The sequence below is a fragment of the Lotus japonicus genome, chromosome 4, assembly GCF_012489685.1.
Source record: "Lotus japonicus ecotype B-129 chromosome 4, LjGifu_v1.2".
Taxonomy (NCBI): Eukaryota; Viridiplantae; Streptophyta; class Magnoliopsida; order Fabales; family Fabaceae; genus Lotus; species Lotus japonicus.
Genome location: NC_080044.1, coordinates 70,448,333 through 70,464,213, shown reverse-complemented (window position 1 = coordinate 70,464,213; position 15,881 = coordinate 70,448,333). Strand labels below are relative to the sequence as shown.

At 40.5% G+C, this 15,881-nt stretch overlaps 4 protein-coding genes across 5 annotated transcripts; 2 read left to right on the top strand and 2 right to left on the bottom strand.

The window, feature by feature from the left end:
- Positions 1-170: 170 nt before the first annotated feature.
- Positions 171-2,378, bottom strand: LOC130715778 (growth-regulating factor 5-like). Of its 2 annotated transcripts, none has more exons than XM_057565894.1 (4): positions 1,713-2,378; positions 1,112-1,595; positions 533-1,005; positions 171-437 (listed from the first exon to the last, which is right to left on the bottom strand). In XM_057565894.1, the coding sequence occupies exons 1-4, from the start codon at positions 1,900-1,902 to the stop codon at positions 430-432; spliced, it is 1,155 nt and encodes a 384-aa protein (XP_057421877.1). In that variant the 5' UTR covers positions 1,903-2,378; the 3' UTR covers positions 171-429. The 2 variants fall into 2 exon arrangements, with proteins under 2 accessions (XP_057421877.1, XP_057421878.1); XM_057565895.1 differs by having other exon boundaries at positions 533-1,002; positions 1,713-2,375.
- A 146-nt stretch (positions 2,379-2,524) lies between these two features.
- On the top strand, positions 2,525-5,770 carry LOC130713271 (serine/threonine-protein phosphatase 7 long form homolog). The gene is made up of 4 exons (XM_057563053.1): positions 2,525-4,081; positions 4,174-4,267; positions 4,381-4,782; positions 4,868-5,770. Exons 1-4 carry the CDS (start codon positions 3,264-3,266, stop codon positions 5,768-5,770), a joined length of 2,217 nt encoding a protein of 738 aa, XP_057419036.1. The 5' UTR covers positions 2,525-3,263.
- A 142-nt stretch (positions 5,771-5,912) lies between these two features.
- Positions 5,913-6,548, bottom strand: LOC130713270 (uncharacterized). The gene has a single exon (XM_057563052.1). It carries the CDS (start codon positions 6,546-6,548, stop codon positions 5,913-5,915), a length of 636 nt encoding a protein of 211 aa, XP_057419035.1.
- Positions 6,549-9,736: 3,188 nt separating this feature from the next.
- LOC130715861 (uncharacterized) lies at positions 9,737-13,091 on the top strand. The gene is made up of 4 exons (XM_057566010.1): positions 9,737-10,765; positions 10,868-10,966; positions 11,804-12,438; positions 12,544-13,091. Exons 1-4 carry the CDS (start codon positions 9,784-9,786, stop codon positions 13,054-13,056), a joined length of 2,229 nt encoding a protein of 742 aa, XP_057421993.1. The 5' UTR covers positions 9,737-9,783; the 3' UTR covers positions 13,057-13,091.
- Positions 13,092-15,881: the final 2,790 nt, after the last annotated feature.

Sequence of the window (15,881 nt, the reverse complement as noted above, 5' to 3'; positions counted from 1 at the left end):
TTGAGTTTCCCTTTGAATATGATTCAATGAGTGTTCTACTTTTGGAAGGTGAGAAGTAAGTGACAAACAAGCAAAACCAGAAGCAGAGAAAAGGATGAATTAGCCAAAACGTACATGTCCTTGAATGTTAGCTCAAAGCAAAAAAATAGACATGGGGTGGAGTCACTGGAAGAGACTGAAAACTATGCTTGGCAGAAAGAACAAAATTTTGAAAGCAATAGCATACAAACACACAACTACACACATTGGATCCCTCCACGGAGACACAAATCCACTTGAACAACAATTACAAAACAGATGGGAAAAGGGGAACAACTCAAGGGAAAAAAGTCAAAAATCCTCACAGAACATGAACCCCACCATGTAAGTACATTCTTGGCCTTTGATTCAAGTTCTGGGACCAGGGACCCCCACTACTGAAAGCTGAGCTCAACCATCTGCAAAAATCAAATGCAAGTTACAGAGAAATCTTCAATTATACAGGAAGAAACAATCATGAAAAGGTGGAATCTGAGGGAGTTACTGAAGTTACCTCGTGGGGTTGAGGAACTGAAAGTTGTGAAATCATGGGAAGATGTGGGAATGGAAATTGAAAGCTGGGTGGTGGATGATTTATCATCCAAATCAAGCCATGATCCTCTGCTTTTGGGGGGCCATTCATCAAAGAAGCGATGAACTGTCTTCTGAGGTTCTTCTTTCCCAAGTTTCATGAAATTTTCAGGCTTGTTATCACTATAGAAACCATGATCTTGATGTGTTTGCTTTGAGTTGTCACTGAGGCTCTGAAGTTGCAAGTAAGAGTACTCGTTGTTGTTGTTGGTGTCATTGGAATTGGATAAACCAGAGCAGTTCCTCTGTTTTGAAGAGGATGAGGAGCTTATAGTCAGTGGTGTGAGCTGCCAAGGATCATCAATGGAGGAAGCAGAGAAGCTTCTCATGGTTCCAGAAGGTTCAGTGAAGAAAGCATGCTCATCCACCTCTTCTTTCAGTCCATAAACATACCTGCTAGAAGGAAATAAATAAGACAAAAAAATTGAAATTTGATCACAAAAACTTGAAAGAAGGAAAGTTTTAAACTATTTAATCATGTGCTGGTTTTCAGAAGAAGAACCTGCAATCAGTGTTGTTATTGTGAGAGCAAGAACCAGTGTCAAGAAACATAGGAGCACTGTTGTTGTCTTGAAAAGACAAACCAACACCAGAAGGCCTTGAAGGTGGGGAATGATGGTAGAGGAAAGGGTGCTGAAGATGGGAAGAAGATGAGCCATAGGAAGAGTTTTGAGGGTGATGGTGGTGATGGTAAGGGTCATGAGTGGTTGTTGGGGTGAGTGCAGGACTATTTTTTGTGATAGATAACATTGTTGTTGGTGCTGCTGAAGCATCTCCTGCATCTATTGCTGTTGTTGGTGTTGTTTTCAAAACTTCCACAGGCTTTCTTGAACGGTTCTTCCCTCTATGCATGTGCCTCTCACAGTACTTTGAATCTGGGTAAGCTTCTTTGGAGCACCTCCATTTCTTGCCATCAGTTCTTCTGCACCTCCCTGGCTCTGGGTCTATTTTTCTCCCCAAACCCATAGGCAAATAGTTCCAACCAACTGCATGAAGAACAAGAAAGAATCAAATCATACAAACTCAAACAAAACTAGTTCACTCAAATCAAACAAAACTGTTCCATCCAAAAACCCAAACAGTTGGCGTGGAATGGAACTTACAGTGTTGAGACTGGTGAGGCAAAAGCCTTGAAGTCAGAGGAGAGTCCAAGTAGCTTCTCTTGATGGTGAAGAGAAGATCAGGTGGAATAGAAATACCAGAAGCCATGTACTTGTAGATAAGAGCTTGATGTTCAAGCTCTTGCCACTGAGAAGAAGTAAAAGGGAACCTGTTCCTTGAACCATTCATCATCAAGCAGAGTGAAAGAGAAGAAAGAAGAAGAGAAATGAACTTGAAGGAGGCAGAGAAATGAAGTGATAGATGGTGATAGTAGTAAAATGAAACAGAGCAGGTTCAATGTTTATTATCACTTGGAAATGGGATAGAGGACTTGGAAATGGGATAGAGGAGAGGAGGAGTAGGTATATTTATTTCAGGGACCATTGTGTTGTTACAGAATCTTCTGATGAACTAATGGTTCTGATTACAGAGCTGCATGCCAATGCTCTGAAATTTTATTTTTCTCACTCTATCTCTCTATCTATCTCTGACTCTGTATCTATTATTATGACTGCACCTGCTGCTCTGGCTCTCTGTTGCTGCTGCAGCTGCTGCAGCTGCTTCTCTGGCATCTGGCGTTATCTGACATCTTTACGGAAATCCATAAACTAGAAGAGAGAGAGAAAAAAAGAGCACCTAAAGACAAAAGAGGAAATAGTTATTATTGGAATTGTTGTGTATGAAACTATTTGAGAGAGTTGGTGTCTGAATCTGAAGCCAATGCCTGTGTCTGAGAAGATTGTACGGTTTAAGGGCTTTTTTTTTTCTGAATGGCGTGAAAGAAAATATTAATTGGAGAAAGGGGGTGAAAAAAAACAAAATTAGCTGTCTGGGGTAGTTTTCTTTTAGCATTCGAGAGATTCCATGCGAATCCTAATAGGACAAACAACTTTTCCAGAACTGAATGACATGAAGTCAGGTTGACCAGGTACCATTCGTAGGAAACCTTGCGAATCCTAATAAGACAAGGAGAATCAGGTGCACCAGGAGAGATTCTCCTCCTTCCCGATGCAGTTTGACTGAGGAACAAGGGGCATTCGCAACAAAGCTCGCGAATGGCTGTCATTGGATGGGACGTAGCAGAGCTTGCAGGCATGCAGAGGCATGCAGAGGCTTTCGTAGCCTGCCACGCGAATAGCTTGTCGGCCACGATCAAAGCATGCACAGGCATTCGCACTTGACCTCGCGAATGGCTTGTTGGCTATGTTCTGCATTTCTGGCGGTCTGAAACCCCTATAAAAAGACCCCCAGAAATGTTGAAGCCTCATTTCTTTCAAGCCTCATTTCTCAACTTCACCTCTCCAACTCTCTCAATTCTCAACTTTCAAGCCTCATTTCTGAACTCTCAAGTGATAAGTTTGATACCTCTCAAGCTCTACCTACCCTCAAACTCTCTCAAGTGTAAAAGTCTCTATATTGTTGGTAATTATTTCTAACTCTATCTCTCATTCTAACCTTTCAAATATTATAGTTTATCATTTGTTTTTGAGTCTCAAACTTTCTTTGATGCCTAATTTTCGGTTGCATGTTATTACTTCATGAAGGTTTTGTAAATGGCGGATGAAGCAGTGCTAAGTCTCGGTCCAAAAAATCCGACGTTGTTGGTGAAACAAAACAAACATGTGTCGGGATATGTTTGGAACCAAACAAGTAAGAAAGTCTTGAAGCTGAGATTACCCCACATTCCTTTGGATGGTGTCCCTCCACAAATCGAACAATACGTTCGATTGGCCGGATTTTACGAGGTCGCTCTATGTGGTTCTCTCAAACAAGACAAAGTGTTGATATCCGCATTGGTGGAGCGTTGGCGGCCCGAGACGCACACCTTTCATATGCCGTTTGGAGAGTGCACCATCACTCTTCAAGATGTTGTCGTTCAGCTGGGACTAAATATTGATGGGCAACCTGTTACCGGGGTGACATGGTGTGACTGGTCTGATCTCGTTACTCGTGCGCTAGGAGTCACTCCACCGCGACGTGCTATTAGAGGAAGTTGTTTAAACATGAGATGGTTAAACCAGTGTTTTGATTTTCAAAACCTAGGTGCACTTGGGCCGGCAGAAGCTGAATTTGCTGCAAGAGCATTCATTTTGCGCTTGATTGGCACTTTCTTATTACCCGACCACTCGGGATCACATGTGCCTCTAAGATATCTACTACTAATAGAGAATTTAGCTCTGGCCTCCACGTACAGTTGGGGTTCGGCTGTGCTTGCAACTCTCTATCATGAGTTATGCCATGCAACCGGTTATGAACGACAAGAAATCGGTGGTTGTATTTATTTGCTCCAAATCTGGGCTTGGGAAAGGATTCCAATGACTGCCCCTGAAATCATACCGATATTGCAAATCGGCTGCCCCATCGCAGGAAGGTATGCACGTAATTTACAAGAAGTTATATTTATTTGTTCACATAAATGCGACAAAATAAGCCGTTAATAATTTACCCTAAATTTTATTTCAGGTGGGGAAGAAACCCAAATCGTGTTGACGTTGGTCGTCAAACGAATCAAATTGATTTGTGGCGGATCAAGCTCGACGAACTGAGAGCTGAAGACGTAAGTTAGTTATGCTAATATTATATTACGCTAATATTATATTATTTTGATATCTTGTCTCAATCATTTTATGTTTATGTTCTTAATTTTTTTCGTCTAATTTGGATGTGTAGTTTGTCTGGAGGCCATACCCAGATCATGTTATAAATTCGCTACCGGAACGGTGTTGGCAAAGTATGCACTTGTGGAGATCAGTTGTGCCAATGATATGCTACACCTTTGTTGAGTGGCACCAACCGGATAGAGTCTTGCAACAGTTTGGCATGTTTCAGGGGGTACCTGACCCACCATATCAAATTGATAAACTGCATGACATAACTTTGGCGGGGAAGGAACAGGAAGATTGGGTTACAGCCATGATGCCCTTTATACAGGTGTGGGGGCAAAGACACCAAAGGATAGTTCAGCAACCCGTGGTTAATACGTTAGCTGGCCCTAACGACCGTTACATGAAGTGGTACGCCCAACATTCCATTCGTTGGCTGACGCGTCAGAGTTCGACAACAGGGCAAATTGTAATGTTATATAACCTTTGCTTCTCTTTGTTCCTATGTTTGTAAATTTTGAAATACTAACTTTCTTATTTATTCACTAATGTAGGGTGAAAACATTCAACATGTGTGGTATGGACTTTCTGACGTCGATCGCGGTATGTATACACCTGAGGAAATGCAAAGCCAAGCCGCGCGTTGCCTTACTTTATGTCACCAGCTGGACAGGATTACTGTTCCTGCCGCGTCAGTTGAACTCATGCCTATGGACTTACCACGTCCCACAATTGAATACGTACCACATGTTGGAAGAGCAGAAGCACAGGGTTTGGGCAAGTATTGGAAAGAGGTGCATGCTCAGGATGTGACTATACATGGAGGTACTCTACCACCTCGAGAGGGCGAGTACTCGTTGTATCCCCTACATCAGGGTGATTCATACCGACAATACCACTTTGGTGGTGGGTCGAGACAGCCTGCAAATGAGTCAGGGTCATCTGGTAGTTCCCAACACTACCAAGAGCCACAGATGCAGATGCCGGAGTCACAACCATATTCTGGCTCACAGCCATACATTCCGGACATGCCGTTTGGTGAATCACAGTCACAACAATATTTTCAAGAGGAGCCTCATTCGATTTATGACCAGTTCAGGACACCGGAAATGCAGCACATTGATCCCCAAGGATGGAGCCCTGTACCTGGATGGGGAGGCGGTGGTGTAAGTGAAGTGTTGGAAATTCCCCGAGCTTCTGACGTGTTGAATCCCCGACCATCATTCTGGAATGTTGCCAACCCAGATGCGATCAGCAATGCACAGGCTAGCTTTGTGTTTGACTTGAACCAAGCATCTGGAGTAGGAGACAATGAGTCCAACATCCAACATGGACTTTCTTATGGCCAAGGTAGCCAACATGAGAACCAAGCAGAGCAGGAAGGTAGGCCATATCGAGTAGCGAGAGACACACCTTGGCCTGATTGCGGAACAGGATCCCATCGAACTCATCATTGATCTATTGTACTGTTTTTTGTTAATTAATGAATATGATGGAAAAACATTAGTTTAATTCAACAAACACACAACAAACAGGGTCAACCCAAATATAAAAACAACCCTCAAACACAAGTACATCCCTCACACACAAGAACAACATCTATCTCTGTAGCGTAACAGATCTTCGACTCGATTGAGGCTCCGTCAAGTCCATCTCATTTCTTATTCGAGTTGACCTAGGACGACCCTTCGCCCTAGCCGTGGACGGATCTGGAACAATTCGATCCCCTTCCCTTGGTGGCATGTTCAGATCATTGCCAATTGGATACCACTGTCCTTGATACGCGTCCAATATGCTCTGAAGCGTATAAACAGGGTCCACCAAACTCCAATAGTCTAAACTTTGATGCATACAGGCAGCAATTGCGTGGTCACATGGATACTTGAATGTTTGAAAGCGCCCACATTCACATGTTCTATTGTCCAACCGCAGAGACCATACATACCCATTGCGATGCCTTCGCTGGTTAAAACCTTCCTCCACCTCAAACCTTGTCCTATCGATGTTGTACGTGCGCACGATATGAGCACTTGCGAGTAGAACATTCTTTTCTATGGCTACCATGACCTTTTTACAGAATATGTGGCCAGCAGCCTTTTCACGAGCTGCTGCCTGACCTCTCTGAACAAAGTAATCCACCATCCTCCCGTACGTGCATTTCACCAATGCAGTTATAGGCATGTTTCTTGCCCCCTTCAACACTTTGTTAACGGCCTCAGATAAGTTTGTTGTCATATGGCCGTATCGACGCCCACCCTCATCGCATGCTCGACTCCATGTCTGATTGTCGATGCGGTCAATCCAATCTCTGATAGCTTGACTTATTCCTCGAAACCGGCGGAGTTGTCTCTGAAAAAGATATGGACAAGGCTCGTAACCTGCACATTTTAACACAAATACAATCAACTTGACATTTAACCAATTCAAGTTTGAATGAATGAAGATACGCATGTGGCTTACCCATATTGATCAGGTCAAGCTTGTGCTTCTGATTCTTGAATGTACGATTAAAATTGCTGGCAATGTGGCGGATGCAGTAAACATGATAAGCATTTGGTGGTTGCCACCCGTTAGCGGGATTGCGTACTGCCGCCTTGATGCCAACGTGTCTGTCAGATATCAAACATATACCCTGTTTTTGGGTGACCTTCATACGTATCAAGCGTAAAAACCATGACCAGGAGCTCAGATTTTCCCCCTCGACAATTGCAAATGCAATTGGCAAAACATTGTTGTTCCCGTCCTGTGTTGTTGCGATGAGTAAAGTTCCACTATACTTGCCGTAGAGCCATGTCCCATCAATCTGTATCACAGGCTTGCAGTACTCGAAAGCATCACAACATTGTTTGAAGGTCCAAAACACACGTTTAAATGTCTTTGAACCAACAACTACATTACCATTACAATCGATAATGTCACTTGTGGATATTGCGTAATAGGACCCAGGGGAAAACCGAAGCATATAATTCAGCCATCTAGGGAGCAAGTCATATGACTCTTCCCAGTCACCAAAGATCTGTGCCACCGCTCTCTGCTTCGCTTTCCAGGCTTTAAAGTATGATACTTTATACTTGAGCACACCAGTGATCCTCTCTTGAATAAGAGAAACAGGTACAGTAGGATGAGTACGTACCATATCTGCAGCATTAGAAGACAGTCATAAATTACTAAGTATTTTTAAGGGTAACAAAATAATAATCATGAGAAAATATTGTACCAAGAATGAATGAACAGATAAAGTCGGATGTCATCTTCTTATGGTCCTGTGACGCTATCGTATTGATGCATGTATGCTGACCGCCCCACCTAGTTACCGTCCACATTCCAGTTTTTTTAGAACACATGGCCCTCAACTTCCAAGAGCACCCATTCGGACATCTTGCCACAAAGTATGTGGGTTTGGATTCAGCCACAATATAAGTTATATTTAGCTTAAAACAATAATGCTTGAGGGACATCTGGACATCTTTCTTGGTCTCAAAACACTGGTTTATATATAATTCATCGCCTAGCTGCCACGATGTCTGATCATCCCCTCCAGTATAGAAATCTGTCTCTTCATCGCGGTGTTCCCAGTTAATATATGAATAGTGTGGAGACTCATTCCAAAATGGGGCTGGGACGCCTGTAACAAAGAAGATTTATACAAGACACGATATATTGATAAATACAACACCTAAAGAGTTAAAGTGACTATACATACCATGCGTTTCGGGAGAAACATTCACCGGCGTCGGTAATCCAATAGGAGGTCCAGGATTGCCGTCAAAGCCACCCTCGTCCGAGTCGGACGAGTCACCTCTTTCACCCAATCTTTCATCTTCATCATGATCATCTGAAGATACAATCTCCTCACCATCCACATTATCAGTGTCATGGTAGTCATAATCATCATCCAAATTCACTGTGTCATCACCCAAATGAACAACCTCCTCAACGCCACGGCTACCACCGGCTTCATGAGCGAATGCCTGCTGCGCACTTATCGGATTGGTTGAGGCCGGTATTGATGAACATCCAGCTTCAGCAATATCAACGTATAACTCTAGCGTTGTCATGAAAGACTGCTGACGAAATCCATCCATCATGACACTCACGTCTTGATTATCAACTAGCTCAAGAGGTGAAAAAAGGATCGGATTTGAGTTAGTCATAAATCTGCAAATGACTCTAGAAATTATTTGGTTTCTTTGGAGCTTCAACCTCTCATGGATTTTACTCTTCAAGCGGTCGAATGTGATGTTGCATTTGAGATGCATGGGCCTTGCTTGACCTTCAAATATGACACCTTGATTGCCATTGAAAACTCTACCTCTAGAATACACAAGAGCAATGACCTTATCCATCTTTGGTGATTTTTGAGCTATTAAAACGTAGGAAGTTTTGGAGAAAATTTGCAAATGGTGCTGAGAAGAAATCTGATTCAGAGAGCTTGGTTTTATAACTGGGATTCGGAAAAAATTATATTTTTAATGCATTCGCAATAAAGCATTTGAAGGCCTGTGGACAAAGCATTCGCGAGCCTGCAAACGAATCCCTTGTCTCCCACATGCACTTCTAAAACTCTAAATTCCATCTTGTCTTATTCGGTTTCGCGAGCCTTCAAACGAATCCCTTGTCTCTCCGTGCAGATTCCATGTCACAACATTGAAAAAGCACCATATTCCATCTTGTCTTATTAGGATTCGCAAGAATCCTTGCGAATGCCTACTGTACAACCTGACAAAGCTTCAATCATGTCATTCAGTTCTGGAAAAGTTGTTTGTCCTATTAGGATTCGCATGGAATCTCTCGAATGCTAAAAGAAAACTACCCCAGACAGCTAATTTTGTTTTTTTTCACCCCCTTTCTCCAATTAATATTTTCTTTCACGCCATTCAGAAAAAAAAAGCCCGGTTTAAGCTTTTACTGCTACTAAACTCATTTACTTTTTTGCTGCTACTTTACTTCAGACTCAGACCCCAGCAGGACAGCACCTTCTCACACCCCCACTTACAATGGCATGTTGAATGCCATGTTGAAACATGTTGAGAGTTGTTGAAACCATGCAATGGTTGGTTGAAAGCTGTTGAAAGTGGGAAAATGTTGAACCGGTTCAACAAAGTTGAGAGGAGCATCCGGAGCCACGTGGCAGCTCCGGATTGGAGAACGCTAGGCGCGTGCAGGACACGCGCCGACAACGCGCGTGGCGTGTCAGTGGGAGAGGAGAGAGAAGACCGAGTGGGTGAGGATGGGACGCGTGGCAGCGTCCCATTGGCCAGCCGGATTTTTTTTTTAAAAAACTTTAAACTGAATTATCTTGTTGAAATTTTTTTTTTTTTTTTTTTTACCAAAATTCATAACTTTTTTTTCTCTATAAATAGAGACTTGGTTTGATAGATTTGGACACAGAAAAAAAAAACCAAGTTTTTCCCCATCTTTATTATCTCTCTCACCATCTTATTATCCTTCTATTAGCATTTGTTTTGAAATGGATCCCAACAATCACCATTACAACACCCAGAATTCTTCAAGCTACCCAATTTCCAACCAAAATCCCAACAACTATGAAGATCCAAATCAATTTTCTTACCCACGTCCTCAAAATCCCACCAATTATCAAGTCCCACATCAATTCTCCAACCAACGTCCTCAAAATCCAAACTATTTTCAAGTCCCACATCAATTCTCCAACCAACATCCTCAAAATCCAAACTATTATCCAGATCCAAATCAGTATTCGAACCAGTCATCATTTGTTCCAAACTTTCATCCATCTTATGGATCTGTGAGATATCTATCTCAAACACCCCAGTCTAGTGGTTATATGCCAATGGTTCGTGCAAATTTTCCTAGTGTTGATGGACCGGAATTTCCGGAATTTTCAACACAAGTCAATCTTGGTGACGGGTCAGCTGATAATGAAGTCAATGAAGTCACTCCTAAGAGCAAAAAAACGCATGCACCCGCATGGAACACTGCACAAAATATGGTGCTAATTAGTGGGTGGATTAACTGTGGAACAAGCAGTGTTGTGGGGAAAAACCAGAAAGGAGAAACATTTTGGAGAGATATTGCTGAGTATTGTAATGAGCATTGCTCATTCGATCCTCCGCGTGATGGAATTGCATGTCGAAACCGTTGGAATTATATGAACAAAATACTGGGTAAATGGATTGGCGCTTATGATGCCGCTAAGCGTCAACAAGGAAGCGGTTGGTCGGATAATGATGTTTTGGCAAAAGCGCAGGAATTATTCGCATGTGGGAAGAATGTTCAATTTACTTTGATGGAAGAATGGATCGCTCTCCGTGATCTACCACGTTTTTGTAGTCAAGTAGGAGGAAATGGTGGCTCAGCAAGTAGTGGATCTAAGAGATCTCACGACAGTGATGCATGTGGCTCAACCACTATAGGATCAATTCCTCGTCCAATGGGTAGGGAGACAGCTAAAAGAAAGAATAAAAAGAAAAGTAAAGAACCTGTCGTTGAGGAGAAGGGGAAAGTTTGGGTTGAATACAAAGATTTGAAGGCTCAAGAGATTGCACGAATTGATAAGCTAACAATGGTGCAAGAACAAACTAACCAATTGATGAAAACCAATTTGTATCTCAAGCTAAGTTCTGAAGAGGATCTCGATGACCGTAAGAAAGAGCTGTTGAGTAAGTTGGCCCAAGACCTATTTGGTAATTAATTTCAATCGAGTATTTGTCTGTATTCGGTCAAACCCGCCAGTGGTGTCAAGTCTGTGGTGTTTGCTTTAACCATTTGTCAGTGTTGTCGTCAAGTATGTTGTGTTTGCTTTAATAATTTGTCAGTGATGGCAAGTTTGTAATGTTCGGCTTTAATGTATGAGTTATTGTGTTTGAATATGTTCCACTCAATTCGAATCTACTCCTTTTCCGATTATTAACTCTAGTGGGTAACTTGTTTCGAATCTGTCAGTGGTGTCAAGTCGGTGGGGTTTGCTTTAATAATTTGCCAGTGGTGTCAAGTCGGTGGGGTTTGCTTTAATAATTTGCCAGTGGTGTCAAGTCTGCAGTGTTCGGCTTTAGTGTATGGGTTATTGGGTTTGAATATGCTCCACTCAATTCGAATCTACTCCTTTTCCGATTATTAACTCTAGTGGGTAACTTGTTTCGAATCTGTCAGTGGTGTCAAGTCGGTGGGGTTTGCTTTAATAATTTGCCAGTGGTGTCAAGTCGGTGGGGTTTGCTTTAATAATTTGCCAGTGGTGTCAAGTCTGCAGTGTTCGGCTTTAGTGTATGGGTTATTGGGTTTGAATATGCTCCACTCAATTCGAATCTAGTCCTTTTCCGATTATTAACTCTAGTGGGTAACTTGTTTTGAATCCGTCAGTGTCCACCATTCAATTTACTTATATATATGGATTCATAGATCAATTTATGTACCAATATCCAAAACCTCTTACTTTCTACTTCGAATTTCACAACAAATGGATCCTTTTGATCCTTTTGAGAATCCTTGTGAAAATCCTTTTGATATTGCAACATACCTTCAAAATTCTCAACTTGAAGAAGCTTTTATACTCAACCAATTAGGGTTGGGTCCAAACCAAAATTTGGAAGATAGTGCACCTCGTAGAAAGTATGTCCGTAGAGATCATGCAGCAGCAAACCGAAGGCTAATTGACGACTACTTTGCCAATGAGCCTACATATGACGATTCAATGTTTCGTCGTCGGTACCGGATGCAAAAACACGTTTTCCTTCGAATCGTTGGGGACCTTTCAAGTAGTGATAACTACTTCACCCAGCGAGTTGATGCAGCCAAGAAAGAAGGTATATCACCCTTAGCAAAATGTACCACAGCAATGCGAATGTTAGCATATGGTGTGGCAGCAGATGCAGTCGATGAGTACATCAAAATAGGAGGTACTACAGCACTGGAGTGTTTACGTAGATTCTGTAATGGAATCATACGATTGTATGAGCACGAGTACTTGAGAGCACCAACTCAAGAGGACCTGCAAAGAATACTACAGGTTAGTGAACAAAGGGGGTTCCCAGGCATGATCGGGAGTATTGACTGCATGCACTGGGAGTGGAAAAATTGTCCTAAAGCATGGGAAGGTCAATTTACTAGAGGGGATAAGGGAACCACTACAGTTATTCTTGAAGCAGTTGCATCTCATGATCTATGGATCTGGCATGCCTTTTTTGGATGTCCGGGAACGTTGAACGACATAAACGTTCTAGATCGATCACCAGTGTTTGATGATGTGGAACAGGGAAAGGCTCCAACTGTGAGTTTCATTGTGAATCAACGTCCCTATAATATGGCATACTATCTAGCTGATGGTATCTACCCTTCTTATCCAACTTTCGTCAAATCGATCAGACTTCCTCAAAGTGAACCGGATAAGTTGTTTGCACAAGTTCAGGAGAGATGTCGGAAGGACATCGAACGTGCATTTGGAGTTCTTCAAGCTCGTTTTAAAATCATCCGTGAACCAGCTCGTTTGTGGGACATAGCTGATTTGGGTATCATTATGAGGTCATGCATCATATTACATAATATGATTGTTGAGGATGAACGAGATACATTTGCTCAACGTTGGACCGATTTTGAGCAATCTGGGGAAGGTGGATCTAGTACACCGCAACCATACTCGACCGAGGTGTTACCCGCTTTTGCAAATCATGTGCGTGCTAGATCCGAGTTGCGTGATTCGAACGTTCATCACGAACTGCAAGCAGATCTAGTGAAGCACATATGGACAAAGTTTGCAAATGCTTCGTGATGGAAGATGATTTGTATCGTACTAATTACGTTATTTGTGTGTTGTGTGCTTAGTTTGTTGTCTTGCATTTTAAGTTAAGAAAATAAAATAAATTATTGTGTGCTTCGTTTATCGTCTTCCATTTTTTAGTTAAGGAAATAAAATAAATTATTATCTATATTAAAAAAAATTAATTCGTTAAGTGTTTATTATTTAATTTAATTTAAAATAATAATTGTAATTTTATGTAAATAAAAAAACAAAAACATAAAATTAAATAAAAATATGAAATAAAAAGTGGTGGGGTAGGGTGAGTGGTGGGGTAGGGTGTTGAGAGAGAAAACCATTGGTGTGGGTATTTGTTGAAAGTGTGTTGAATTGGAGAGAGAAGATGATGTGGAGTGTTGGGAAGATAAAAAGTGGTGTTGAATGGGAAAAACTTGTTTACACCATTATACATGGTCTTACAATTTCACCTTTTCTTTATCTGACAACTATAGTAAAATTGTATTTTTTTGGTCAAAATTAGGATAACATGTTTTATATATGATTAGTTTTTTAAGTTTATTAAATATAAACAAAAACTGTTAGTTTGACACAAATTTTCGTGAGCACCTAGGGCTTGTTTGATAGCAGTTTTAGTTTTCAGTTTTTAAAATAGTTTTCAGAAACAATTCTTAAAAACAGTTTTCAGAAAAAGAAAACAGTTTGAATGACATGTTTTCGAACATTTAGAAAACTGATATCTAAAAACTAAAAACTGAAACTGAAAACATCTTTTACCTATTTTGATTTTTTAGTTTTAAAAACTAAAAATGATAACTGTTTTCAAAAACAGTTTTTGAAAACAGTTCTTACCAAACAAGTTTTCATTTTTTAAAAACTGAAAACTGTTTTGAAAACAGTTATCAAACAGGCCCCTAGTCTCTTAAAATGTTGGATTCCAACTCATGTGAATGGAAGCAATGATAGTGACATATCTTAAACTTTTGAGTGGTGGGGCAATTTTTTTTTATCATAACCAAACTATTTTCATACTGGTAATGAGATACTAATTTCTAATTTTGGGATTCAAGTAATAGCAATATAGGCTGATTAATGATTATTTTCATTTTAATTGCTTGTTTAAGAGATGAAAGGTTGAATTACTACGCTAACTCACTTAATTTTTTGGAGGCAATTTACATACACATAGAAGTAACACCTTGGGCAGCTTTACAATTTAGTGCATTGATTGAGACTAAACTACGAGATATGAGAATAGCTTGATTGACTATTGAGCGTTTAATCCTTCAATAATGCTTCATCCGATCTTTTTTATTAAGACCTCCTAGAGGCATATTTGGTGTTTTTTAACATAAAACCCTACTAAATTTTAGAAAAAATTATTATGCTTTTCATATATACCTTTGTATTAATTGTTTTTTAATTTCCAAATTTTGATTGTCATCTACCATTAATTCCCTTTCTCTCATGCTACCCAATCAAGTTTTTTATTATAGTCAGAAACAACTAATATAATGATAAATTGTAAATATGGAAGATTGTAAGGATTTATTAAAAATCAATACATTAATTAGACTTATTACATATTTTTTTTAATAAGCAAGATCTTATAAAAAAGGAGGAAATACTGAATATTTATTGGAGAGCTGCATGGAGCCTGGAATCCTCTTTCAGTAAAATCATTTTTTAAGAAACAAAAAACTCATTGTTGCAGGTGTGTGATTTACCTGGGGTTATTTATTTTGCATTGTCCTTTTGCTAGTTCCATTGAAACAAGATGGGCCTTCTGTTAAAGCAGGGGCTACTTAGGCAATCCAATCCAAAGTACTAATTCAAATATTATTGTACTTGTAGTGGTTAGTGCTCAGACAGTGACCTTTATTGGTATTACAATCCACCGTTTACCCTGGAGGTTCAACACCATTCCTATAGAAACCGAACTTTATCTGGATTCGTACAAAAAATGGAACAGTCATTGCATGCTTAAATATACAGCTTTTTTCTGTACAATGAAAGACAAGAAAATGGCAGAGTAGGATAATTTGATACCATAGTTTAGGTTTGCTGTGAAAAGTCTCATATTCACTTGTGTATATAAAATGTATTTTTTTGACGTTAATGTGATTATGTATCACCAAATATCCAAACATGCTATGACTTTCACAACTGATATAAATTAATCAAGGGGAAATTGTAGGAAGCATGTGACACATAATGCTCTGTTTGGATGAAGAAGGGAAAACAAACGGAAGGAATATGATGAAACTCAACCAAGAAAGATACAGAAACTGTGATAATATGGAATATGAACCCTAATTCCCAAATAGGAATTAGAGAGAATGTACAAAGTTGCAGAGCATTCGAGAGGCTCTACTCTCTCCTAAGTCCCAATTTTCCCAAATGATCCCAAAGATACTAAACCCTCTTCACACTCCCTTATTAATAGGCTAAGCCTTAACAAACTAACTAACTCTATGGTAACTAACTAACTGACTCCAACTTCCAAGTACTCATCAATACTTGCCCCTAAACATCCACCTTGTCCTCAAGGTGGGGTAAAAAACAAGCTCCTTGAAACAAAAACAGAAAAGTAAACATAGCAGAAAACATGCAAAATTGGGCCAATGCTGCATTCTTAGGCCCACTCGCAGTCCTTGGCCAGGTTGTTTTTTTTTTTTGTGCCACCTCCTGCCAGGCTCCAACTCTTTCCATGAATGGATTGGGCTTGGCCCATTCGAATTGGAGAGGGGTTCAACTGGAGCCTTCTCACTCGGGCCCACTTCCCTCACGTGCCGAGCTTGAACCTCGCAAGGAGCCAACGGCAGATACCCAAACCCGTA

Coding starts and splice junctions, on each gene's coding strand:
- LOC130713271 (XM_057563053.1), top strand. CDS start 3,264: ATGGCGGATGAAGCAGTGCTAAGTCTCGGTCCAAAAAATCCGACGTTG. Junction 4,268..4,380: donor ACGAACTGAGAGCTGAAGAC/GTAAGTTAGTTA, acceptor TTGGATGTGTAG/TTTGTCTGGAGGCCATACCC. Junction 4,783..4,867: donor GTTCGACAACAGGGCAAATT/GTAATGTTATAT, acceptor TCACTAATGTAG/GGTGAAAACATTCAACATGT.
- LOC130715778 (XM_057565894.1), bottom strand. CDS start 1,902: ATGATGAATGGTTCAAGGAACAGGTTCCCTTTTACTTCTTCTCAGTGG. Junction 1,596..1,712: donor GCCTCACCAGTCTCAACACT/GTAAGTTCCATT, acceptor TTCTTCATGCAG/TTGGTTGGAACTATTTGCCT. Junction 1,006..1,111: donor AATAACAACACTGATTGCAG/GTTCTTCTTCTG, acceptor ATTTCCTTCTAG/CAGGTATGTTTATGGACTGA.
- LOC130713270 (XM_057563052.1), bottom strand. CDS start 6,548: ATGACAACAAACTTATCTGAGGCCGTTAACAAAGTGTTGAAGGGGGCA.
- LOC130715861 (XM_057566010.1), top strand. CDS start 9,784: ATGGATCCCAACAATCACCATTACAACACCCAGAATTCTTCAAGCTAC. Junction 10,967..11,803: donor GCTGTTGAGTAAGTTGGCCC/AAGACCTATTTG, acceptor TTGATATTGCAA/CATACCTTCAAAATTCTCAA. Junction 12,439..12,543: donor CAGTTATTCTTGAAGCAGTT/GCATCTCATGAT, acceptor GATGTGGAACAG/GGAAAGGCTCCAACTGTGAG.